The sequence below is a fragment of the Corylus avellana genome, chromosome ca7 (genome assembly GCF_901000735.1).
Source record: "Corylus avellana chromosome ca7, CavTom2PMs-1.0".
NCBI classification, from domain to species: Eukaryota; Viridiplantae; Streptophyta; class Magnoliopsida; order Fagales; family Betulaceae; genus Corylus; species Corylus avellana.
The window spans coordinates 29,949,616-29,974,532 of record NC_081547.1 but is presented as its reverse complement, the minus strand read 5'-3'; the positions used below and the strand labels follow the sequence as shown (position 1 = coordinate 29,974,532).

The 24,917-nt window shown below is 36.8% G+C and overlaps 4 protein-coding genes across 7 annotated transcripts; 1 reads left to right on the top strand and 3 right to left on the bottom strand.

Annotated features, from left to right (window-relative positions):
* The first annotated feature begins 2,955 nt into the window (after positions 1 to 2,955).
* Positions 2,956 to 9,478, top strand: LOC132186408 (uncharacterized protein C26H5.07c-like). The gene is made up of 5 exons (XM_059600373.1): positions 2,956 to 3,283; positions 3,742 to 4,678; positions 5,349 to 5,444; positions 5,831 to 5,967; positions 8,441 to 9,478. The coding sequence occupies exons 1-5, from the start codon at positions 2,997 to 2,999 to the stop codon at positions 8,625 to 8,627; spliced, it is 1,644 nt and encodes a 547-aa protein (XP_059456356.1). The 5' UTR covers positions 2,956 to 2,996; the 3' UTR covers positions 8,628 to 9,478.
* On the bottom strand, positions 9,374 to 12,659 carry LOC132186409 (glycerol-3-phosphate dehydrogenase [NAD(+)] 2, chloroplastic). 3 transcript variants are annotated; one of them, XM_059600374.1, is made up of 9 exons: positions 12,263 to 12,655; positions 11,987 to 12,123; positions 11,740 to 11,845; positions 11,315 to 11,516; positions 11,054 to 11,141; positions 10,519 to 10,666; positions 10,014 to 10,163; positions 9,780 to 9,929; positions 9,374 to 9,645 (listed from the first exon to the last, which is right to left on the bottom strand). In XM_059600374.1, the coding sequence occupies exons 1-9, from the start codon at positions 12,560 to 12,562 to the stop codon at positions 9,631 to 9,633; spliced, it is 1,296 nt and encodes a 431-aa protein (XP_059456357.1). In that variant the 5' UTR covers positions 12,563 to 12,655; the 3' UTR covers positions 9,374 to 9,630. The 3 variants fall into 3 exon arrangements, with proteins under 3 accessions (XP_059456357.1, XP_059456358.1, XP_059456359.1); XM_059600375.1 differs by lacking the exon at positions 9,374 to 9,645 and having other exon boundaries at positions 9,844 to 9,932; positions 12,263 to 12,657; XM_059600376.1 differs by lacking the exons at positions 9,374 to 9,645; positions 9,780 to 9,929 and having other exon boundaries at positions 10,146 to 10,234; positions 12,263 to 12,659.
* Positions 12,660 to 14,125: 1,466 nt separating this feature from the next.
* LOC132186411 (two-component response regulator ARR17) lies at positions 14,126 to 15,405 on the bottom strand. Of its 2 annotated transcripts, none has more exons than XM_059600378.1 (5): positions 15,140 to 15,405; positions 14,912 to 14,991; positions 14,728 to 14,805; positions 14,538 to 14,611; positions 14,126 to 14,449 (listed from the first exon to the last, which is right to left on the bottom strand). In XM_059600378.1, exons 1-5 carry the CDS (start codon positions 15,279 to 15,281, stop codon positions 14,353 to 14,355), a joined length of 471 nt encoding a protein of 156 aa, XP_059456361.1. In that variant the 5' UTR covers positions 15,282 to 15,405; the 3' UTR covers positions 14,126 to 14,352. The 2 variants fall into 2 exon arrangements, with proteins under 2 accessions (XP_059456361.1, XP_059456362.1); XM_059600379.1 differs by having other exon boundaries at positions 14,127 to 14,449; positions 14,538 to 14,608.
* Positions 15,406 to 16,827: 1,422 nt separating this feature from the next.
* LOC132186410 (tRNA-aminoacylation cofactor arc1) lies at positions 16,828 to 23,372 on the bottom strand. The gene is made up of 12 exons (XM_059600377.1): positions 23,220 to 23,372; positions 22,574 to 22,669; positions 22,158 to 22,328; positions 21,257 to 21,322; positions 19,978 to 20,043; positions 19,612 to 19,731; positions 19,283 to 19,434; positions 19,020 to 19,110; positions 18,765 to 18,833; positions 17,979 to 18,070; positions 17,538 to 17,601; positions 16,828 to 17,112 (listed from the first exon to the last, which is right to left on the bottom strand). The coding sequence occupies exons 1-12, from the start codon at positions 23,298 to 23,300 to the stop codon at positions 17,008 to 17,010; spliced, it is 1,173 nt and encodes a 390-aa protein (XP_059456360.1). The 5' UTR covers positions 23,301 to 23,372; the 3' UTR covers positions 16,828 to 17,007.
* Positions 23,373 to 24,917: the final 1,545 nt, after the last annotated feature.

The window sequence follows — 24,917 nt, the reverse complement described above, 5'->3', positions numbered from 1 at the left end:
GAGTCCAACAAATCACGTAAACTTCTTTGCACTTAATTGTATCGTGTGTATCATGTGTTTCTGCGATCAATCCTTAGCTATTTTTGCCGAGTAATTGCATGTCGTACTACAAATTTTCTATGGACTCTGATTTTCAAATTGACAAAGTGACGGGCGCAGTAAGAATGAAGATTATCAGACTTTGTTGTAGATGAATGCTTAATTAATTTGTAAGTCCAATATTAATTTCCTGGAAATAGCACTTATGCATGTTTTCCTTCCTTTATTCTCTCTCATGACTATAATTTTAGTTTTCTTTTTTCATACTTTAGTCTCTCCTGGCCTATCATGGGTGTTCAATTACTATTTTTCCAAACAATTTAATATTATTTTATTATTTAACTAATGGGTTAGATTAAATAATAATAATAATAATAATAATATAATAATAAAAACCCTTATGAACTACAAGCAATTTTCAAAAAAGTCTTACAAATTGATAGATGTGATACTTAAATAGTTAAATATGCCAAACTACAATTATGTGGCAAATGAGACACTCCGTTAGTGTATATTGACCGTTAGGTTGGATGAATAATATTTTTTGTAGCTGAACCACCCTGTGATGGTGGATTAGCCACCCAAAATCAAGGAAGAGGGGGTGAACCACTCCGTCCCCTCAGCTCCCATTTCTATTTGGGTGAGGTTTGGCAACCTTAGATTTTTTTTTTCTTCTTCTTCTTTTTTTTTTTTGTTAAAAATAAAACAAAAAAATTAGTTTTAATAATTAGAAACAGTAAATTTGGTTTTTCAATTCCCAAAGTGCGGGTATTTTTAAAATATTTTGGTCGACTTTTGTTTTTTCATCCATTCTAACCGTCATTGCTAACGGAGTGACCTTTTTGCTAAAAAAATAACAATTTGATGTATCATAGCGTCACACTTATCATTTCATGAGATTTTTATTTATTTTATTTTTTTTAAATGACCGGTAGTTCAAGAGACTTAAATATACTGAATCATTAACTAATAATTTAATATTCTCCGATCCCTCAAGTAGAATCACAATAAATATTGTAATTAAAATCGGAGGATAAATTCTGACGTCATGATATGAATACATGGCTTTTACTCTCATGTCATATATATTAATGTTAACTAATGACATACTATTTCAAAATATTAAATTAATAAAAAATAGTGACATGCTTTAGGGATGAATATATATATGGTAAAGAACTCAGACCTCGTAATCTCTATAGAGATCGGTTATTTAATTAACAAATTGATCGAAGTTAACAAGTTGGAACAAAATCTCAAAGTCTAAGGTACTGTCAACACGTTACACTCATCGGCAAACTGAAGTTAGTTAATTAGCATGCAATAGATGATTAGTTAGAAATGATGAGTTGTAATTTCTGTTAATTACTTCTTTCTGTAAGTATAGATCATTTTCATTTCAATACAATTAATTATATTAATAAAATGAATGAATAATACAGGTTTTTGGGTCCGCTGAGAAATGAATAACGGGCGGGCTGCTGATTGTTGATCGCTACGGACGGACTCTTTCAAAGCTTAATTTGCAGTCAAGACAAGAGTCATAATTAATGGGAATATCACCTATTTTGAAATTGTCTAAAATGTCACTGTCTGAATATTGACTAACTCTACTTCCCTCATCTGTGGTCAAGGAAATGCCACAAAGACATCTAATAAACGTTTCCGTTAAGGCAAGACCTGGCACATGCATCACGGAGGTTCATATATAATTTAATTTATGTGGGACTAACTATGGTGGCTTGCCATTGCCAACAACGTACCCTGCACATTGGAAAAACCCGCAGGAGTGACTGAGTCTAAGTGAGTTCCCTTTTGGACCGTACGTGTTGGAAGAATCATGATATGTGATTTTTATTTTATTTGTCAGAATTAAATAAGTGGAGGGAGAGATCCCCAAGGTTTCAAAGGTGGCAGATCATTATAATTTATAATTGGTACCCATGAAATAAATTAGGTAAGAGATCCCTAAAAGCTGAATTGGGTGGAACAGGATCCTCTCCAGTCCATAATGGACTGGAGAATATCCAGTTCATGGTGAGAATTTCTTCTCATAAATTTTATGATTAAAAATGAGACACATATCCCACTAAAAAAAATAATAACAAAATATTATTTTAAATTAAAAAATAAATTAATAAAAAAAGAAGAAAAAAGTTGGCCGGGTGGCCACAATTTTTTATTAGGTAGGGTGGCTTTGGTGCCCCTAATGAGCACAGTTAGTGGCTCGGCCACCCTCATGGGGTGGCTATGGGTGGGGAAAGTCTCGAATCCCCATCTAGTGGGGAGGGGGTGGCCGCAAACCACTCCCCCCATAGCCTTGGGGTGGCTCGGCCACCCTTTCAAAGGGGGGGGTGGCCTCTAGCCACCCCAATGCTCTTGGGGGTGGTGCCACCCCTTTTTTTGTAGTGATGGGGGGTATCAACACTCCCCCATGTACACATGGGGGTAAGCCCCACCGTCACACAAAGTGGCTTGAGCCACCCCTACCCCAAAATGGGGGTGGCTGGCCACCATAGCCACCCCCTTCTTTTTTCTTCTTTTTTTATTAATTTATTTATTTTAAAATAATATTTTAATATTATTTTTTTTAGTGAGATATATGTCTCAATTTTAGTCATAAGATTTATGAGGAAAAATTCTCACCATAAATTGAATATTCTCCGATCCATAATAGACTGGAGAGATCTCTTCCGAATTTGGTAAAGCTTAATTGTGAATGCGAAGAGGCAAAGGCAAAGGGCATTCATTTTTGTTTTAAAAATGCCAGTTGCCAAATCCTTGAAAGAGAGGCAAAGAATTGGAGAAAGTTTATAATTATTAATTAATTTCCAAATAAAAAAAGTCAAAAGAGTCATAAACGAGGCACATGGAGACAAGTGTCCTTTTGTTGCACAAACGAACCAATCGCTTTTACTGATAATCTTTGAGAGAGAGAGAGAGAGAGAGACGTAGAAATGAGAAAGACGATGATGGGTGATAGTATTAGAGGGAGTGTTGTTCCTTGTGATCTGTCTCTCGTATTAGTTGTAGCGCTAATAGCATTACATCTGAGCTCCCATTCCATCATCCAAGTCGGCGCTTCCATCCACGAATACCAAACTCAACCTTTCACTCGTCGCTCCAATTCCTTCTTCTTCCATGGCGGCAGCGAGGGCCTCTACGCTTCCAGAGTTCCCCCTCCCACTCTTCGCGACAACTTCTCTTCCGAGGATAAACCCCTCAACGGCAAGTCCTTCATCTGGTAATGTGTCTATTGTTTTATCACCCAATGTGTAGTGTTTGATCTGTTTGTTTCCCGTGAAAGCATGATGGGTTTTCATTATTTCAGTTGAACGATTAGGGTTTTCTTTGCTTCAACAATTGCTCTGATTGTGTCTATGTTTTGTTGGTCTGAAATGTGCAATGCTACACACACACATTGATTTTGGTCCATTCAATGTACTTAAAAATGGTGCTGCTATATGTAATGAGCATTTGGGGGAAAAACTGTTTGAACAAAACACTTGGGTGTTTCCTTATTCTTGTTTGGCTGTACGTGATAATGAAAGCGCTTAGGGAGGGTGAAACTTGTGTGTGCCGTATGAGAATTTGTGAATACACATAATGGTTTGTCAACATAGGATCTTAATGTTTTGTTCGTGAACATTATAAATGTTAGAAGGTCTTGTTAATTCTATTCCATATGTATATGAAATATAGGTTTGAGTCAATCACCTTTCAAAGAACAAAAGAATCAACCGAAAAGCAGAATGAGATGCAGCAAAGAACTGGCTTGGTTGAAGCTATAATTGTTGAGGTCAAAGACAGGGCGAAGATTGGGGGTTCTTTTTTGAACTCTTATGCAATTTGCTGCACTCCTGAGCTTGCCAAGGATGATTCCTGCAAGGTAGGGGAGGTTATCATCCATCAAGACCTAGATAATAAGCTTAATGGGCCTCAACGAATTCAGACCTTCTTTGAAGGCAAAAATGAAGAGGCCAAAATGGATCCTCGAACTATTGAGATCAACAATACCGGGATGTATTATCTCTATTTCATGTTTTGTGATCCAGTACTCGAGGGCACATTAGTAAGCGGAAGAACAGTTTGGAGAAACCCAGATGGTTATCTACCTGGAAAGATGGCCCCGCTGATGACATTTTTTGGCTACATGTCATTGGCTTACCTTGTTCTAGGTCTCTTTTGGTTCCTACGCTTTGTACGACACTGGAAAGATATAATAAAGTTGCATTACCACATCACAGCTGTGATTGGTCTGGGGATGTGTGAAATGGCTCTCTGGTATTTTGAATATGCTAATTTCAATTCCACTGGAAGCAGACCAATGGGAATTACCGTATGGGCAGTTACCTTTAGTGCTATTAAGAAGACTTTCTCCAGGCTTCTTCTTCTAGTAGTTTCAATGGGATATGGTGTTGTTCGACCAACACTTGGCAGTACAACCGGTAAAATACTCCTTCTTGGTATGACATACTTTGTGGCTTCAGAAGCACTTGAGCTTGTTGAACATTTGGGAAATATCAATGACTTTTCTGGAAAAACAAGACTCTTTCTGGTGCTACCTGTTGCTGTACTGGATGCCTGCTTTATTCTTTGGATATTTTCATCGCTATCTAAAACTCTGGAGAAGCTTCAGGTAAACTTAAATTTTTCGTTTTTTCATGCACATCCTTTCCATTCTATTACAGTGTAGACATTGACCTGGATCCCTGTCTCTAGTAGTTTGTGGCTGTTAAGGAAAGAGACTCATTCATGTTTCCAAGTCTGTGTGCATATATGAGTTTTGTAGGTGGCATATGTACATCAGATATGGTAGAATCTTAATGTGTACTTATGCATTTTTTTTTTAATGAACTGTGTAATTATACATTTTATGAAGTAAACTCAAGAAAAGACATGCGTGTTGACCATTTCGCTTGATCTAGGTACACAAAATAGGATAGATCAGAGGCCATGACGTCTCATGGTCTTGATGCATCTGCAATAATGAACAGTGGTTTAATAGAATTTAATTGGGTGAGTTTTCTGTATTTCACTGCCCACAGGACCCTAAAGGATGTTGCTTTGCATCTGTTACTTAGATGGGATTATGTGCTAGATTGTATTTTTGAATCCCGGGTTGTATCTTTATTCCTTTTTCTTTTTTAAATTATAATTACTATTGTCGGTAAGTTACATGCACACCTAGTGGGTTTATTTTTTAGGGGAATTAGGGGCCACTTGATCTAGAGTCCATTGGCAGATTGTATTTATATTCCAATGCAACTTTACAATTCACTCTATTCTTTTGTCTAATCTCATTACAGATTCGTCGAAGCTTGGCGAAACTTGAGCTCTACCGGAAGTTTACCAATTCCCTTGCAGTATCGGTGCTGCTCTCTGTTGCTTGGATTGGTTATGAGGTGGTCTTTTGTTTTCCTCTTCAGTTCTTTCACTTATCCTTTTCTTTTAGGCCCTATCTGCTAAGTTGACAATGTTATCAACTAATCAAGTGACAAAGAGTTTCTATTTAGTAAGCATGGCAGAGTTTATTGTGTCTAACAATTTATCTGTTAGTCTTTCACGATATTGTCAATAAACAAGACTAATGTATCAAATATTTGGTATCTTGATGTAGGAGTTTGTACTTCTTTCATGATTTGGCCCTATAATCACACCATTGTGTTGCTCTTTGGAAAAGTCACATATATGTTTGTCTTTTAATATAAAAGCTTCTCCCCCCCACCCCCCTCTTTTCTATGTAGAATGTTACCGCTTAGAATCAATCTTCTGATCTGTGTTGGTTCAGTTGTACTTTAATGCCACCGACCCTTTGAGCGAACTGTGGCGAAGAGCTTGGATCATCCCAGCTTTCTGGACTTTGCTTGCATTTATACTGTTAGTGGTGATATGCATTCTCTGGGCTCCATCACACAACCCTACTAGGTACATACATACTGGATTCTGGTTTATGGCGTATTTTTCTTCTTCTAATTATCCTGTGAACTGCTACTTTCTGCATTTGTTTAGATGCCTTTTGATTTCACTGTACTTATTCAGTGACATTCTCCATATGTAATTAAACTTATCTTAAAGATGTTCAAACTTTTTTCTTTAAAATGCTTTCCGAAATAGAAAAAAAAGGGGAAAATATTTGAAATTGAAGAAAGCATACGTGACAGTTTGCTGATGAGGATGGGCTAAAAAATCTAGAAAAATTGGTTAATGGAACTTTGATCTTATACAATATATCTAACAAATTTATACTTTGTGGAATATGTCCATGCTGTATTTCTAGATCTTTTCTAATATTAGGCGAAATACATCACTCTTGGCAGTAAAGTTTATTGGAAAGAGAAATACTTTAGATACCAATTTGTTTACCAAGAGATGCGTACTAAAATGATGTGGAACTTATTCATTGGTACCCGTAACATTTCTCTACATTAATTGTTTTAATCATCTCTAATAAATAAGCTTCACATCATTTTGGTATCCGTATTTTAGTAAAATATTTGGTATCCCTAGCATTTCTCTATTGGAAATATTTGATAACGTCCCAACTCCCAGTTAGGCACACATACCTGAAATGATGAAGTGCCATAGTTTTCTTTATTTTAATTTTTTTTTTTTTGGCTCATAGGGTATTCCAGCTATGGTTATCTTTAGGTATTTAAAGGGAGGCCAGGCAGGAATTTTTAAAGGATTTTAGAGTTGGTTCTTGCATTATTGAATGTATGATGCAGCTTAGAGTGTGATCTTCAGAATTAGGAGGACCTTTTATTACCCAGGTAATTGAGTGGGACCGAAAATAAGCTAGTCTTAGAAAGCATATCTGTTGAAAGGTGGGGCCTGAACCAGCCAAAGTAGTGGATGGAGCTATCCTTAGACTGCAGATTGGTATTTTCAGGGCAAAGTGCCGCGGATCTGCGGATTGGTGAAATTGAGAGTAACTATGGTTGAATTCTGATCTGTTTTATTATCTAAAGGCTTTGGGTGCATGATCCACTTGCATGGACCTGAATGTTTGCAGAAAGATTGGATAACTAAATATGTTAGTTTATATTAGTTTAGCTGCGGATTGGTGAAATTGAGAGCAACTATGGTTGAATTCTGATCTGTTTTATTATCTAAAGGCTTTGGGAACATGATCCACTTGCATGGACCTGAATGTTTGCAGAAAGATTGGATAACTAAATACGTTAGTTTATATTAGTTTAGCTTCACAAACATGGTGCACTTGCATGCACCTTATCCTTTCCATTGCTGTTGGATAACTTAATTAGAAATGTTGTCAATGCTAAGGATTTGATTTGGTAGCTAGTGGGGGTTCGATACATGCTTAGAGCATTCTCAATGAAGGAGCCATATTTTTATGTAAAATGACTTCTCAAAACTCACTTTTATCTAGTTTAGCTAAGTCATTTTTAAATGTCTCTACATCTGATTATCTATATTTCTATCTATTCTATTAAAATATTATTAAAAGTAAGAAATTTTTGAGAAAAAGAGAACATGTGAGAGGAAAAATAGAAAAAATTTTGGGAAAAAGAGAACATGCAGAGAAAAAGTAGGAAAATATTTGGGAAAAAGAGAAAACAGGTGAGAGAAACAATGAAAAATAAAATAGTTCCCTTGAAAAGTGATGTTACATTTAGCTTTTTTTTTAGCTCTTCTAATCAAATATTTATTTTACATTTTTTTTTTTGCTAATCCAATGTAGGAGTTTTTTTTAAACATTTGAAGAGCCATTTTAGATAAAAGTAACATTTGGCTCTTTCATTGGGAATGCTCTAACACCATTAGGCTACATTTAGTTTATGTCACTTAGCAGTCTCCTTTTAAATTTGACATTGCAAATTGCAAAAACAAATAAATAAAAAATGGAGTATTCTCAAAAATATACATGGGCACTCTACCTCTTGCGATATTTTGGAGATTGGTGCTCTTGCTCCATGAACTGTTTAGCTAATGGCTAGGTTTACAGGTAGAAGGCTTACAGCTTTGCACCGACTCCAAATTACTTGATATATTCTCCATTTCTTCATGGTGGCTCGTGCCATGCCTTAGTATTGTTTTTGTTGCTGTTATTACTTGTAGCTTTTGTATTAGTGCCATATGGCTGACCTCAAGGTTTGGCTCTAGTGGGACTGTCTAAAACCTATGCCTTTTAGTTAGATACACACTAGATATGCTGTAGGGTGTCAGGAACTCTTGAAGAGCATACTAGACGCCTAAATATGTGCTTCACGTGCAACGGTGCAAACCAAATTTTAAGTTTTTGTTTGTTTTTGTTTTTGTTTTTTTTTTTCCAGTTATTACAATAAATACCAATTTTAATTTCTATATACAAATTTTCGTATATGGTTCTTAGAAGACTGGCCTTTTTGAAAATTGATTTGATTTGGGTTGTGTACAGATATGCATATTCAGAGGAGATGGGGGAGGACTCTGAGGAGGAGGGTATCTCACTCACTGGAGGTGGAGTTATGGTGGCTGTAGATCTGGCAACCAAGATAGAAAGAAAGGAAAGGAAGGCGTCCACTGCAGTAGATCATCATGTGTTTGGGCTTGGAGAAGTTGCTGAGGAGGACAAGAGAGAATAGTGGCTTTTCTTCGTCCTGTATTCCATTCGAACACCACAGGTCCACAGGTGACAGTAGCATGTGCATCCAGGAGTTGTCATATCATTATTTTTATTCCTCCTTTAGTTTTGTATAGAGGACTCAGGACAGAGAGAAGAGAAAGAGGAGGGAGGGGTTGCTGCGTTGGTTGGACAGCCAATAAAGTGCTTAAATGGAAATCAACAGCCTGAGTTCCACAAATACTGCCCTCTTTGCAAGTGGTTGGCTTCGTGCATTACACCCCGGGATGTAGCAGTGGGTAGAGTTCCTTGCTTTTTAAATCGTCTTGGAGATCTGATTTGTTCTTGGAATTGGAAGCATATATTACATGTAACTTATCCCTAATTAATTGGAATATATATATATGAGGCCTCTTGGGATTCAGTATAGCAGCTTCTATAATTATTAAGTTGCTTCTTGAAGAGGGAGAGCCCCAAGTGTTTATACATTTATTTACGGATCACTCAAAAGAATTAGGTGTAACAATTCTGCGTTATGTTGTTTTAAAAATTGTTTTGCATGTGGGGGTGACGTGCTGAACTATGGGCCTTGGTTTTGGAGCTGATTAAGCAATAGATCCGACTTTAAATGTGGAGCCGCCATCTGATTCTGACTCAACTTCCACTCTCAATCGCGCCAATTATGTACTTGGTTATAAAGTTAAACTTATGACGACTTTGTTGAAATAAATCCATGTATGCATGCATTCATGGCAGCAAAACTATCATTTTCGTTATATCTCAGTTTGGAAGTTTCAGTCAGTATAATTCCTGATTGCAAAACTGCTCCCTGACCCAAAAAAAATAGGAAGTAAAAGCAATGTAAAAAAAAAATCTAACTGTATACCGCAATCTGTGAAAATTTGCTCTCTAATGGTTTGGTGTACCACAGCACTTTGAGTTAATAATGACCATTGGATGGGTATCTGACCACAGAGCTTCATAAAACAAAAATTGTTCAGCCTCTTGACATAGCCCTTAGGTTTTCACACTTCTTCAACCTACAGTTAAAAAATTATATTGTAACATATCTCCTGCTCGCAGAATGTTCAAATCAAAAAAAAAAAAAAAAAAAATGCTAGACAGAGTCATGAAACTTCCTTAGTTATTTAAGAAATTAGAGAGTGAGACTGACCTGAGGGAGGCTCATCAACTCGAGAACAGCTTTCTTTGGGGTCAGTTCATTGTCTATAATTCGAGCAACTGCTGTCAAAACTGGCATCTTAACGTTGTATTTTTGGGCCAATGCAATCACAGCTCCAGCTGTTGATACACCTTCCGCCACCTACTAAATATGGACACCAAGTAACCACATCAAAAAACAAAAATCATAACTAGTAAGAGGCATATAATAAGATGATTCAAGCACCTGACTCATAGAACTTAGTATATCATCCAGCTTCTCCCCTGAGCCAAGACGGACTCCAACTGTTTTGTTTCTTGAAAGATTTACGAAACATGTGAGCATAATGTCTCCAGTTCCTGATAGACCAGTAATTGTTGTCGGCTTTGCACCCATCTTCAAATTGGAGGAAATAGTCGTAAGGTTACAGCAATGCAGCAAACAAATGACCAACAACTCTCTGAAAACTAAGGCAACAATCAATTAACAGACAAACCAACAAATTCATGCAAAAACAACTAAATCAGTTTATCTATTTAGCATTTCTGCATAATTGTGAGAAAACAAAACAAAATCAAGGATAAGGGAAGTAGGTTCAAATCATCAAGGCTATCAAGCATGACATCACCATATGCCCATATCTAGATGCTTTTGAAGAGTGTAGTTTTATGCCCATAGGCATTCCATACAAAAAAACCGAAGTGTTTGTCAATGACTTTTGCTATATGGATTTAACAGAAGATAAAGATACCTTTGTTGCTAGCCATCGTATCTCAGAACAACCTTGTGCAACAAGAGCTGCCATAGAGTTATTACCAAGATCCATCCCTTCAACAATCCCCGCAGCTATTGCAAGTACATTTTTTAGTGCACCTGCAATTTCCACCCCTGTAACATCACTGGGGTTATCAGAGGTTACGAGCTGAACATGTGCATTAAATGTATGTATATGGTTGTTCACATTGCATAACGCAAAGCTCTGGCAAATATGTAAAACTACATAGAAGACAAGGTATGACCCGAGCCAAGAGGGACAGAAAGAAAATCAAGCAGGTAGGAGTCTAGGAGATACATTCAACTGCTATGCAAAGGGGCAAAATGAGTAGAAGCAATGATTGATGGTAAAAAATGGACACCCAATAAATAAATGAAGAACTAGGTGGCAAAACTGAAATGGGAATTGTTGCTGGTGACGAGCCTGTTCTATGGTTGTGAGGGGGGTGAGAATCTCTATTTACTGAAATCGTATACTACTTAATCCAGTGGATTTGATGAAGATCATCTACCTTGAAGTGCTGATTCTTAAATGACTAGAAGCTAGTAGCTGCTGAGTAGCACTTGCCAATCTCTTGTCTTTTGATGCCACCACCATTGCTACAAAAAGCAAAATGAAGAGGAAGATATAAATCTTCGCTTCCCATAAACCATGAACAACTTAAAGGCATAAAGCATACATTCATATTATTCTTAAAAAAAAAGAAAAAAAAAGAAGAGTAGATACTACAATGGTATAGCTCATCCAATATGCCTAAAATCATTAGTGTTACCTGTTGGCAATTTATTCATCAATTCTAGTGCAAATGAAGGCCCTGATAGTGCAACAAAAGGTTGGCGAGGATTCCTCAATGCCTGGGGTATAATCTGAGACATCATTCTCAATGTATTCAGCTCTAACCCTTTGCTAAGAGATATGAAAGGCAAGCTAGGATCCACATGATCTGCAATCCCCTGAAGAAAAGATGAGCTGAACTGCAAGAGATGAGATAAGAATCAGGCAGTTGCCTCTGTTTTATGAATTATGTTAGACCAGGAAACACAGCCTACACTATTCTCCGCAGTGTGAATAAACTAGTATAGCAATCTGTAATGAGAGAGCATCAGGTTTGAAAGTGTAAAGTGCCAAGATTTAACATAAAAGAGTGCCAAAACTATAAATTATTGAATCACCACGAGAAACAGGGAAATGAAGGACCTGCACAGGCACAGCATGAAGGCAATAGTCCGCACCAAGCAAAGCAGCTTTGGCATCAGTTGTTGCAATCACATTTTCAGGTAGTCTGTGTTCAGGGAAGTAGTTGCTGAAAAAGAAGAAGAAGAAGAAGAAGAAGCATGAATTACATTTACGTGCATTCATACACCTACCCAGGAAGAAAAATGGTCCCTTTGATAAGATGGCAACGCCAAATGTTGAGGCATGATGCAGAAAAGTGAAGAATTACCCATTACAGTGGCTCTCATTAATAGACTGGCAAACTTGAGGATCACGTACGAGCATGTAAACTTCCAATTCAGCCTTTCTATCAGCAAGATGGGCAGCCATTGCTGTGCCAAAAGACCCACCTCCAAGCACCACAACCTACAAGACCCAAATTTCGGTCAAAATACAATAACTTGTTGCAAAAATGCATGCTATATAACTCAACGTCAACCAAACAATGCATAAAGATTCATTTAGAAAGGAAAGAAGCATGGAAATTGAAGAAGCAAAAAAAGACCTTGTTAGTACGCTCAAGAACATCGGTCTTGGCCTTGGAGCGCCAAGAGCGGGACCAGCGAAGCAGCTTCTCCCACGCCAATCGGACCGCTCGGCGGCGATCTCTAGCCCGGTCAGGAGTGGGTTCAACTTCCGGGTCTTGGAAGAGTGGGTGAGAGGCGGAACCGTCGTGAGTGGCAACAAGGGAAAGACACACTGGCTTGTTTGAAGGGAAGGGAAACCTTTGGACTGTTGTGGGATTCTTGGAAGCGAAGAGTGGGAGTGGGTTCAGAAGGAACCGGGGCTCCAAAACCCCCGCCATTTGTCAAACACCCTAACGCCGACGCAGAGGTTATGGAGACGCAAACAAAACCGCTTATCTATTCAACTATTCTTCCTTCACGTGGCTCTGCTTCCAACGCGTATTTCTACGGCGTTCGTTTTTATAATGTTGCCAATACCACTCTCAATTTTTATCACCCAATGCATAATAAGAATATTAAAGTTGAGCAATTCGATTAATTTAATTAAATAAATTGAATTAAGGTTATTTTTCGATATAATTTAAACTTGACATGATAATTTTTGATACAACTCACAAACATAATATGAAACTAATGAATTAAATTACTATTGATGTGCATGATATGTTTGATTAAATGGATTGATACATAGAGTCTTATACCATATTTCGACACAATTATAGTTCCGAACACGAATTGTTTCAATCTCATATTTCACGTGATCTTAAAGGGCGTTCTCATGGTATGGTAGAGCAATAATCAAAGTAATAATTAATTGCAATAATGCTTTAATAAATTAATTTATAGTAGGAAGAAAAACGAAACACGGTGTCTACACTACGCGTCTCAGTTTGTTGCACTCATGGTCAATCGCCATGGCCTGCCTTCCTCTCCACTTTGCTTCCTCGTTTGGAAAAGCCTTCTCCCTTTTATAATTATAATTATATATGTGTGTGTGTGTTTTTGGATGAACGCAAACAAAAACCTTGCAACGAATATTCTCTCTCTAAATGCCCATCATGATCACCAGCATCCAACAAAATCCTTCTTAATTCCTTCCCCAAATTAAAGTAGTCATTGTGGCTTCAATTCTCCAACCATCCCGACAGAGGCAAAAGCTCGAATCTGTCGGAAACTTTGAAGAGATTAAGCAATTGGGTCATCCTAGTTTTCGTATATGAATTCTGGGTTCTTGCCGTTTTAGGTTGTAGGGTGGAGTAGGAAGGGGGGATCGCATGGGCAAGCATCGTGCTCATCGTCGTCGTCATCCTCGTAATCATAATCATCATCACCAACATGAGAACGGAAGGAAGGGCGCCCCACGTGTTGCTTGTGGTTGCCGCCCTCGTATTATAGCCTCCTCCATATTCAGACGGGTGGGGAGATGCATGTTTGCCACATGTTACCCCGTCATCCAGTGTTTTGGATGCGATGACCACAGACATCGCCACCACATCCACAAGCATTTCTTTTGAAGGATCCAAATCTCACTACTTTATTTCAGAGGTATCTATCTTCTCGTTATTCTTAACAAGTAAATTTCATTTCCTTTCTACTCTCAATATATATTTATTATTTATTTTGAGGGGGGGGATTAAGGCAATGTTGTGCACTGCTTGTTTAGATGAAAAACAAAATTATGGAAATACGTATACCCATATTTGATAATTAAGCCTATGCTTTGAATGTCGATGTAACATCATTGTCCCATCATTCCATGAATTTGCATAAGAAAAAAAAAATCGGAACAGAATTATGCCTTGTTAAGATGTTAAGAAATGAAGAAGCAATGCAATTCGACCTTGCCTATACTATATTGTGCAGCAAGTAGGATAGCAACACGTACACCAATAAAACATAATAAATCAAGGAAGGGAGAAAGATTGTGATTCTCAAAGAAGAGAATTGTCAATGAAACTCTTGATTTATCACAAACAATCATGAGATTTGAGCAAAACAAAACTGATTAGCGATGGAAACTGGTTTATTCACGTCATATTGTGTAGGAATTGTCATCTAATGATTGTGCGGCTTCCTCTATTGATTGAAATTTCTGGTATACTTCTAATTTCCTCAGGAATATGGGTGTTTAGCTTCTGCGGTTCATCAGTTGACATCTTAATTTCTTCACGTCCGATTGTTTTAGGGGCTTTAGCATGAACATCTGAGCTCCTTCCTCTAAGCACCTGATCAAAATATGCACATCTTTTTTCACTAAACAAGGAAAAACTGACAAGAAAAAGAAGAGAAGAGGCATCGTTTAGAGTATAGTACTTGTTTATACGAGTTGGGACGTTCTCAGATGACACTACAACCACTGGAACCTCCTTCATGATTGATGATTCCTGCTGGCGAGAAATGAACCAACATTATTTATACGTCACTGAAGCAATTGAAATAGTACCGAGGGTATTCAACTATTCATTCCATTAGCTAGGCTTACTAATTCCGATTGTTACAATACCTTAACTTTTTTCAATAGCTCATAACCTGTCATTCCTGGCATACAATAATCCGTAATTATCAAATTTACCTTTGAGATCTGCAAAAAAAGCATGAAAACCCACTCAGGAGACCGTGATTTGTGAATGTTATTGGTGATTTACATCAAGTATTAGGCTCAGAACCATCTTTTCAGAACAACTTACTCTGCCTTCCAAGTTGTTATGTTGACCATCTCCCAAGCCCAAAACTTCCAGTGCCCTCGGCCCATTTTCTGCAGTAGTCACTGCAGCCAGCCATGAATCTTTAGCACTTTGAAAACCCAAGTATGAAGTACCATATAAGAAACTAGTGCATCAAAGAAGACCCAAAAGAGGAAAAAACCAAAAGATTCTTCCACACCAGAAAGAAAAGGGTGGTTGCAAGAGTGTTACCTTTGCATGAAGAGTTTTTGAGGAGTTTTTCAATAAGTTTGCGATCGGCGAGGCTGTCATCCACTGCTAAGACATGGGGTTGCTCCCCATTTTCCATTACCTTCGCTGAAGAAGAAGAATGTGCACAAGTAGAATCCATCATATGTTCTATATCTCTACCCAACAATAACGCCTAAATAATAACGAAAACGTTGTGCAATAAAAGAGAAATTAATGGTAGGAAGACCGAAAGGCAGACGCTTCACTGACAAAAGATTAAAGGAGAAACGTACATAAACAAACTCACATGACACATATGAACATAGGATCCCCGTCGTATATATATATATAGAGAGAGAGAGAGTAAATGCAGAAGAAAATTAAGTTGATTCGGAAGAGAGAGAGAGAGAGAGAATCAGATGCTATATACAGAGATCATATCAGTCACAGATATTACGTGATCTTTTTGGGGTATCTCCCACTTTGATTCTCGGTTTTCTTCTTCCCACCAGGTCCCTTTTCAAGCAGTATCTGCGCCTGCATCTTTCTGAGATATCACATCCCCAATCCGGCTACAGTTCAACGGAACATCTTTCTGAGATATTCATATTTTTTATTCTTCTTCTTCTTCTTCTGAGAATTGAAAAAAAAAAAAAATGCTAATATGAAGCAATTTCCTTAATCAATGCAACTTTCTATACATTTTCTGACTGACAAAGTCCAATGCAAATGAAGATCAGAATCTCCTATAATCTCTTGCCAAAAGTGTAAGACAAATCTTATAGAAATTTTTTCAAATTATCTCCTGAATTGTTAGCAATCCATACATCAAATTGCTGTAGGATCTAAATCTTTTTTTCTTTTCTTTTTTTCTGTAAAATGAATCCATATTTTAAAAAAGAGAGGTTTTTACCCCGGCAGATAAAACAGAGGCGCGTATGGTTACCCACATGGCACTTGGCAGTCTCAGACGTCAACAAGATGATCGATGAAGGAGTAGTGTTTGTGAAGAAGGGAAGATTTGATGATACGACTCCGAATCTTTTCAGAATAAGACGATTTCTATTTTCAGAATAAGACAAAAACTTTCACATGTCGAGATTGCTGTGCCTTCCGCCACTTTTTCATATACGACTAGGTGGATAGAGGACAACAGCCATAACAAATAACGATCTGATGGTACATTATCGTAGCTGGCAACATATCTCACCACTTAAAAGCAATAAGAGCAAAAAAGATTTTCTGTTGCAACAGCCTTGAAATTACATATATCCCCACTCAATGTCTTGGAGAACTAAAACCAGGACATCCCACAAAACAACAACTTTTTTTTTTTTTTTTTTTTTTTTTGGCCTAATTCCGAAAACAATATGAAATAAAAAAATCATTTAGGCAGCAAAGCCTAAGAGTAGGGTTGTAAAAAATTTGACTACTAACACAATCCAAATCCGACACATAACATTTATAGTTGACAATTTTTCATACAATCAGTAAATTTGACGCGAATCCAACACAATATTAAAGGATAAGTGTTAAAGGACATATCTCGTTTAATTAAATGAGTCGAGTTAAGATTAACCTATATAATCTTATATTCATGCCTCACATACTCAAATTGTCACTCCTAGTTAAGAACTTTCCCAATGATCAGTGCATACACCCAAAAAATGATAATAGATCTCGTGTTAAAAGCTTTAAAAAAAAAAAAATGAATCGAAAGCTGCTCTCATCCATTTCAAGTAATGTATCTTCTTATCAAGTAGAGATTTTTTTTGATTGGCAAGTTATACACGCACCACAACCTCACTCTCTACCTTGGTATAAAAGGCGGAAGTAGCATTTGAGCAAAAACTTGGTGCTCAACTATGAAAAATGAAAAAGCATCTTCACTATTTGATGGTAGCCTTGGGAATGGATGAGGTACACGGTCCAGCAGATGTCATAAATGGTATTCCCTTGAACGTGGCCACACCCTTGTCGTCAGTGAAAAGATTCTGCAGCCGTGAAACACTACCATTACTTCTCTATATTTGAAAGCATTCATTCATAGATAGTAAGAAAAGCATTATTAAAGGGGTATAGGTGATAATGGAACACCCCCACCCCTTTAAGAATTTAAATATAGAAAATAGTATGTCCAAGTCCAAATAACAATTGAAATTAATGGAAATAGCAAATATTATGATATCAATGACTCATCACTCATAAAACAGGCCAATAATGACAAGTGAAGGGAGTATGACTGATAGGATAAACTGAAAAACTAAGCCACCCCAACTAATCTAATAGGTGGCTAAACAGTTATCCTCTTTTGTATTGAATTCAAGATGCGGATGTCATTGAATAATCTGCGTTAACAGATTGGTATGCGGTGAAGGTTACTGCACTAAGACGAAGAAGATGCAAAAGATATACATACCGGTGTTATCTTTTCCAACTGTTTCTTTTTTGGGTTCAGGACGTCTTCTGGCTTTCCATCAATCCTAGACAAAAAACACCAAGGGGTAAGATACACCTTAATTATGAAAAAAAATTGTAAGACAAACGTGTGCTTCATTCTGTGGTCACTACAAATGATTGTAAATTTTGATCAACTATATTGTGGGAAAGATAAAAAATAATGTTAAACCATTAGAAAGTGAAGACTGAACAGGTTTACTCGCAGCTAACACAGCTGTAAAATGGAAAGTACCCTAACATGGAATAGCAAATTGTGATCTTTTATTTTCTCCATTAAAGGTCGAACAGCCTATCTTCCTAGGAATGAATACATTAACAATGCTCACAAAACTACTGGTAGTCTAAATTATACGGGTGATATATGAATGATTACATTTCAACATGATTTTCACAAGCTTACCCAGCAAATAAAACACACTCCCCAACTTTGGCCCCTTCAGGAGGGAGCAAAGGCTCTACGATGGTACGATCTTCATTAGAAGCACATAGCACCTGGAAAAATTGATTTACATGTGTGCACATCAACATCAGTCCCCTAATCCGTCTTCAAAAGGAGTAACTCAGAAGAATATGGTGAAGAAATAGCAAATTTTTTTAGAGTAGACACTTTAAATGTTTCACTTCAAAGAATAAAGTGGCCAGACTTTCGGAAAAGAATATTTTGTACATCTTGTGACATAGATCAGCTGCTACAAGAATTTCATGAACTGACGTCAAATGCAATGTAATAAAGAAAATCAAGCAGGGAAAAAGTTAATTTCTTTTCTAACTTCCCTTTTTTTCAGCATAGGGGGACATTTATTACATGAGTTAAATGTGTTGCTTAATGGAAAAACATCTTATAAAGTCCAACTCTGCTGCAGACATAGAATGTTGAGATTGAAACTGCCACTAGTAAAGTGATTTAACAACACAAACTTTCAATCTTTTTTTTTTTTCTTTTCAAATAAGCCAAAATGAATTAGTGCAGATTTGTGTGCTTCTACGTATGCATGTAAGATTATCAAGAGGTGCAAAAAAGAAGGGAAAGTATATCCTTTGTAGGATCAACCATCGTGAAATCTTGCAAGTACCATAATTCCTCAAGCACCCTGCCCTGAACACTTAAATGTATTTTACTGTGTTCTATGCTATGCAGAACATAAAGTGCTTCATTGATGAACTCATAGAAGGGAAAAAAATGTACCAGCCCTTCTGACATCACATCTCGTAGCTTTCCAGGTTTTACATTTGTAATCAATACGATGCGCCGATTCTGCATAGCAGATGCAAATAGGAAAAAAGCCAAGAGAAAGAAATGTTCAGGTTTCAATAATCCAATAAATCTGAAATGCCAATAATTAAAATAGGAATCCAACGATCATGAAACTAAAGGAGAGCACAGGTAAGCAAAAATTCTTGTAACTGATTATATCTCACTAACAGATGTAGTAATTATTACCGTTAACTCATCTGGACTACAGTACTTGGCCAAACCACTGACAACCTGACGCAGCTTCGCATCTCCAATGTCTATTTCCTCGACAAGTAAACTGCGCCATGAATTAAAAAGGAATGCTTAATCAATAATTAATATCCTACAGTCATTGCAAAATTAGACACTACAACTTCAGACTACTTCAATGGGTTGCAAGCAATTCAGATGTTATCCAATGAACAATAGCCATAGGCTTTGAAGAGAGGGAGAAGGGTTCATTCCCGTACCTATCAGCAGATGGATGCTTCCATGCTTTGCGAATAAGACCAACCTGTATATTGAGCAAACTGACACTAACTTCTTTGTCTTTCTCAACTACTTCTGTTACGGATGCCTTTTTCTTCTCCTGGGTAGATTCTTTATCCCCCGTGACCTTTTTCTTGAAATTCAAATTAACAGTGTCAGAATGCAAGAATTTTACGAAGATGGAAATCTAAAAAGTAAAAACATAAGGCATAGATACAATTCTCAAAATCTAACCACATAAGCCTACACTAGACACATAAATGGAACCATGTGAAAACCAATATATCAAGGTCAATTTCAGAAGGAGTACCTCGGCATCACTTTTCTTTGGATTCAGGTTCGCCTCCGACTTATCCGCATTTTTGGTATTTTGAGATGTCTTTTTTATATCTGAATCTACCACCTTCGCTGTAATTTTTGCTCCTTCCAACTAAAATCAACAAAGAATATAAGAGAAACTCAACCTCTATCAACGTTTTACAGGCACTTAAGGAATTCTGCAGAGAAATTGAAGGGAATTGGTATGCAACACTTTTTTTTTTTTCCTGAGGGCATCCATACCTTCCCTGCCCAGGAATAGATGCAAAGATTTTGAAAGGATATGATGCAGCAGTGCATCTATACTGTATTAACCCATATATACCATACACGGAAGTAAATTGGAAAAATTACTCACTTGTGGCTCAAATTTAGCCTTCTTGAGCAATATCTTCTCAAATAATTCCCCAAAATCCTCTTTGCTCTGTTAAAATGAATGGCAGTAATTTTATGAGCACTTGTTATTCAAATATACACAGAAAAGAATACAAGAACATATAAACAAGTCTGCTTAGAAGGTAAGGGCACAAATGGGAGAGCAGGATTCTGATGCACATATAGCTGGAATAAGGCAAGAGCAATCTAAAGTAATTTTTTTTTTTTTTGATAAGTAAATAATCTAAAGTAAATTTTTTTTTTTGATAAGTAAATAATCTAAAGTAAATATAGGCTTAACATTTTAAAATATGATCCCAACGTCTTGTCACAAGTCACAACTTACATGTCCATATCGCAGAATTGTACCTCATCAACCACACTTTGCCTATGTATATAAAAAAGCATAACCAGCATGTCTTGACAGAGAAGAATTTTTACAATTCCTAAAAGTTTGGAGTCGGTGTTTCGGAATAATGCTTATACCAGAAAATTTTTTTCCTCCCTGTATTGCAGAAAGTATCTACCGTGCGAAAGTCAAATGCAGGGTAAATACTTTTTTTCTTTTCCTAGCAAGATTCAACAATGGTGGTCAATGAATGCAGATGACCAGACCACAATTAGACTTGGTAGACTCTGGCCTCTGGCGATAGTAAATCTTTTGGATTGATCTAGGCCAATACTTTTGATATCTGAGCAGACAGGGATTTATTAGTACAACTCACAGGGTACATAATGGATAGAAGATCAATACTAATCTCATAAAATTAGAGGAAACATAATCTTCAGGTTAGCATCTTTTTCTGTTTGTTTCAATGTTCTGAATCTTCAGTTTTGTTTCTTTTCTTTCTGAATCACAAAATGAGGCCCACAATAGGTAACTGCTCTTTTGATGAGATGTACCCAAATTTGTCAAATGCATATGTAGAACTCAAATGAATGAGACGCATCCCAAATGTTTGCATAGAGTACAGGTTAGTGGATGATGAATCCCGACTTCATCAACACCTTTTGATACTCCCAATCATTTATGTAATCAACAAAATTTCTTACTCATCAAACTGTTTCATACAAGCACCAAGTGTGACAAATATTTGAAATAGATTCAAAAAGATACATGGACAAAACCAGTGCCAAACCAAGTAGATAATATGTCTGCATCTAGTGAGAACATTTGGTACCCATACATTTTTCTTTACCAGCACAGAATCAAAAACATTGACTAATTAAAATAGCAGAAACTAATCTGGATGTGGTCCTACCTGGATGTAATCCATCCATCTCATCACATGTGGTAACTTTTCCTTGTCTTCATTTGGAAGGCCAATCTGGCAATAAAGAACCACACAGAAATCATAAGAATTTCAACTCTGTAAGACCAAAGGCCTTTGAGCCATAGGGCACCTCCAAGCCCCATAAGTATGGGGTGATTGGCATCACAACAAAACCTCTTGATTTAAAATTTTTAAAAGAACAGCAATTTTAATAGTGTTGTATTCTCAAAGAAGTTGTAAATAATTCAATTCACCATTACACAATTGTAGGAAATATATAAACAGAAAAGAAAAAAAAAAAAGGTTTTAGGTTTTCATGCAACACAATTTGAACAAAATAGACATGAAAGGTAGGTATGCTTGATTAACGGGCCCAAAAATTGTTGTTGTGCAAATAATATTTCAGAAACTCAGAAGAAATGTAAAGGCCCAAATATTAATTAAAGGAGAAAAAATATCTACACAGAGAAGAATAATAAATGCAAAGGTTAATTTGAAGAAAAAAATTTATACCACATTTGATTCACTCCTAGAGAAAATGTTTTGATTATAATATGCCTTCTAATATTTGGTTTGTCAAAAAAAAAAAAAAACATATTTTGTTTGTCAAGAGGGAGAGCAAGAAAAAGAGTAATGAAACATGTCAAACTTTTATTCTCATGCCCACCAAAATTTCTTTCCAAAAGTGGTAATATTTGGAGACAAAGTTGGGTATGGGGAGGAGAAGATATAAAACTTCATTTTTCTTCTCTTCATTTTCTCAATACTTTTCCTTTTATAATTAAGGAGTGAAAAATAATAAAAAATTTCCAATTTTTCCGTTTTTCTTCTTTCTTCACTTCATTTTCGCTTGTAGAATGTGAACCAAATGGAGGGTCAAATTTCATACCAGCAAAGGATGTAGGACTGAAAACACGATAATATCAGCTGCAGAGGATTTTAGTCCATTCCCCAAAAGCACAGACTTCTGAGACAAGACGCCATTTAATTCATTGAGAGCTCCAGAGCATGACTTAGAATCCAGAGGAAAACTCTCTGCAAATGTTATCCACTTCGTCACCTACAACCAAATTTTCAGTTTTTTGAGATTGAAAAAAAAGGTTTAGTAATAAAAAATCCAGGAAAAAGCAACACTAATACACTAATAGGTGTTCAAACTCCATTAAGTAACTTTTCTTCATTTTATTCATAAGTTATTTGCTATAATTTGGAAGTTACTTACATAAGCAATCAATACAGGCATCTAACAACCCAATATATCTGATTTTAGTAACATCAGTCAAGGTGGCAAACTGCATACTTTACCTCATCGTTGTCATCCAAAGGGGCCCCAGATGACTTCCGGATGTTTGAGTACAAGCTCTTGATATCATTCTCCACGACATCACCCAAAAAGATTTTCTGTATAAATCAATTTCAAATTTAGGATATTTTCATAATTCCAAAACGTGAATATTATAAGCCAATTTAGTATCATCCTTGACAATGTATAGTCATGTATGAAAATATATTTTCCAAACTACACATACATAAATTCAGTAGCTTTTCACCAATCGAGATGACATGATACGCCAGTGAAAACACATGCAGAAGGAATGCAAATAAGGGAAAAGGAATATGCTTGGTAATGAGAAGAAAGTGTCAAAACACCAAACACATTACCACACCACATGAACACTCCATTTCAATGCCAAGCATCTACCAAAACCACTGCTGAAGGACCAATTTTCTCGAAATTTCAATATACAAACTCAGACTCCAATGTTTAAGTGATTGAAATAAAACCCATCAAGCCCCCACAAAAATTCAATAAAAAAAAACGACAAAGCAACAAGAAAAATGTAATATTCCAATAAAACTGAGTTTGTGCATCAAGAACCTCAGAGCGTAAAACAAAGAGTATCAAATAAAAATTAGTGAAAAGGAAATGGAAAAGTGAGGTGTGGCTTACAGGATCTAAAGAGAGGTGTTTACAGAGAGCTGACACTATCTTTTGCTCTCTACTGAGACCCGTGCTTCCATTCGCTGCCATCTCCTCTCTCTCTCTCTCTCTCTCTCCCTCGTGTTCAGTGATTCTCCTTCCACTTCTCTCTCGCAAAGACAAACCCCCCGAGTCCTGACGCTGAAAATTTTGATTAGGGCTTTTGCATGTGCCGTACGCGTGTTTGAGTGATGGGCCTGGCGTATCCCAGCTCCCGTAATGGGCCTCGAAGAGCTGCGTTTAATAAGAGTTCCGAAAGAACAGTATCCATCATTTGGGCTTGAATGAGCTGGGCACAAGCCAGCTCAATCTCTATTGAAAACGGACCAAAAGAACATTTAGCCGGTGAAGTCCATGTGATGTGATGACCCACGGGTCACGGAATTGTCCTCGATCCTTTTGTTAATTCCATATAGCCGATGTTTTGCCGGGAAAACTGCTGGCACTGTGCACGCTGACGATTGACCAATGCTGGAGCGCGCGCAAATAAAAAGAATTGAGGTAAAAAAAAAACAAAAAAAACAAGCAAGTAAAAACAAAGCACGCATGAAGGCCGTGTCGTTTTACTGTCTGAACTTTTCCTACCTTGGGAGTGGAGAGCAACAGCAGTACATCACTCCATAAAAATAAAATAATTTTTAAAAAAATTAGAAAATCAGAGCCAATAGTCGCAGCTGGCAGGGATTCCCTTTCCCTTTCTTTTATGTTTTTCTTTGGAAGTCGCAACCCCTCTTGTTTAATTACGGTAATTTATTATTACCCTCTCAACTTTGACCCCCTCACCTTTACTTGAGAACAGTACTCGTATATGTTGACTTTCATTTTGCACACTGCTCTACAATTTATTTTGGTTTTTTTTTGAAGGGCGTCTCTTTTTGGTACATCAACGGTTACAATTTGTATCCGTGAATTTGGATTAATATACAAAATTACGTGCTCATTTGTTGTAATTTAAGCGACGATCAAGATTAAATCTTTTAAAATCTTTCTAAACTTTAAACCAAATTCCAAAATTATGTCAGTCAACATTAGTTCAACCCATTGAAGTCAAAAATTGTGTGAAGCCATGTGCGGCTAATAGTAGGGTAGGGTGCCTGCGGTGGCAGCGGCAACTGGAGGGTTCAAAAAATGTGTAATACAGAAAGGATGATTCCCGTGGTTGTGTGGTAAGTTCCAAAGGTGTAGCAAAATGTCAAGCCATATACCAACATGCGTAAAGACAAAGAAGAATTGCTGCCCTAATTTTTACGGGCTCTGCGCCTCAAAGAGGGTGGCTGAGAACTGAGATAGATGATGAGAGGCAGTGGAACATCAGATGAGCTTGAGAAGAAGCCAACAACTTTATTGTTTATTTATCAATATTTGGCTTTTTCCTGTCATAACTAAACCGATCGAGTAACATTTATATATAATTTTAAGTCCTTAATTAATTTGTCATAAATTAAATTTCAGATATTTGATAGAAACCGTTGCTCATATCAAATCAAATTAAAACCACTGACACAGATATTTGACCTTCTCTTGCATGTGTAATGTGTATGAGTATGACATTATACGTAACTGTTGTTAATAAAAAAAAGAAAAAAGAAAGAATGTGTGTATTTTGTTGTATTACAATATCTTTTAAAAATAGGTAAAATCATGATAAACTACGTGACATTAGGAAGA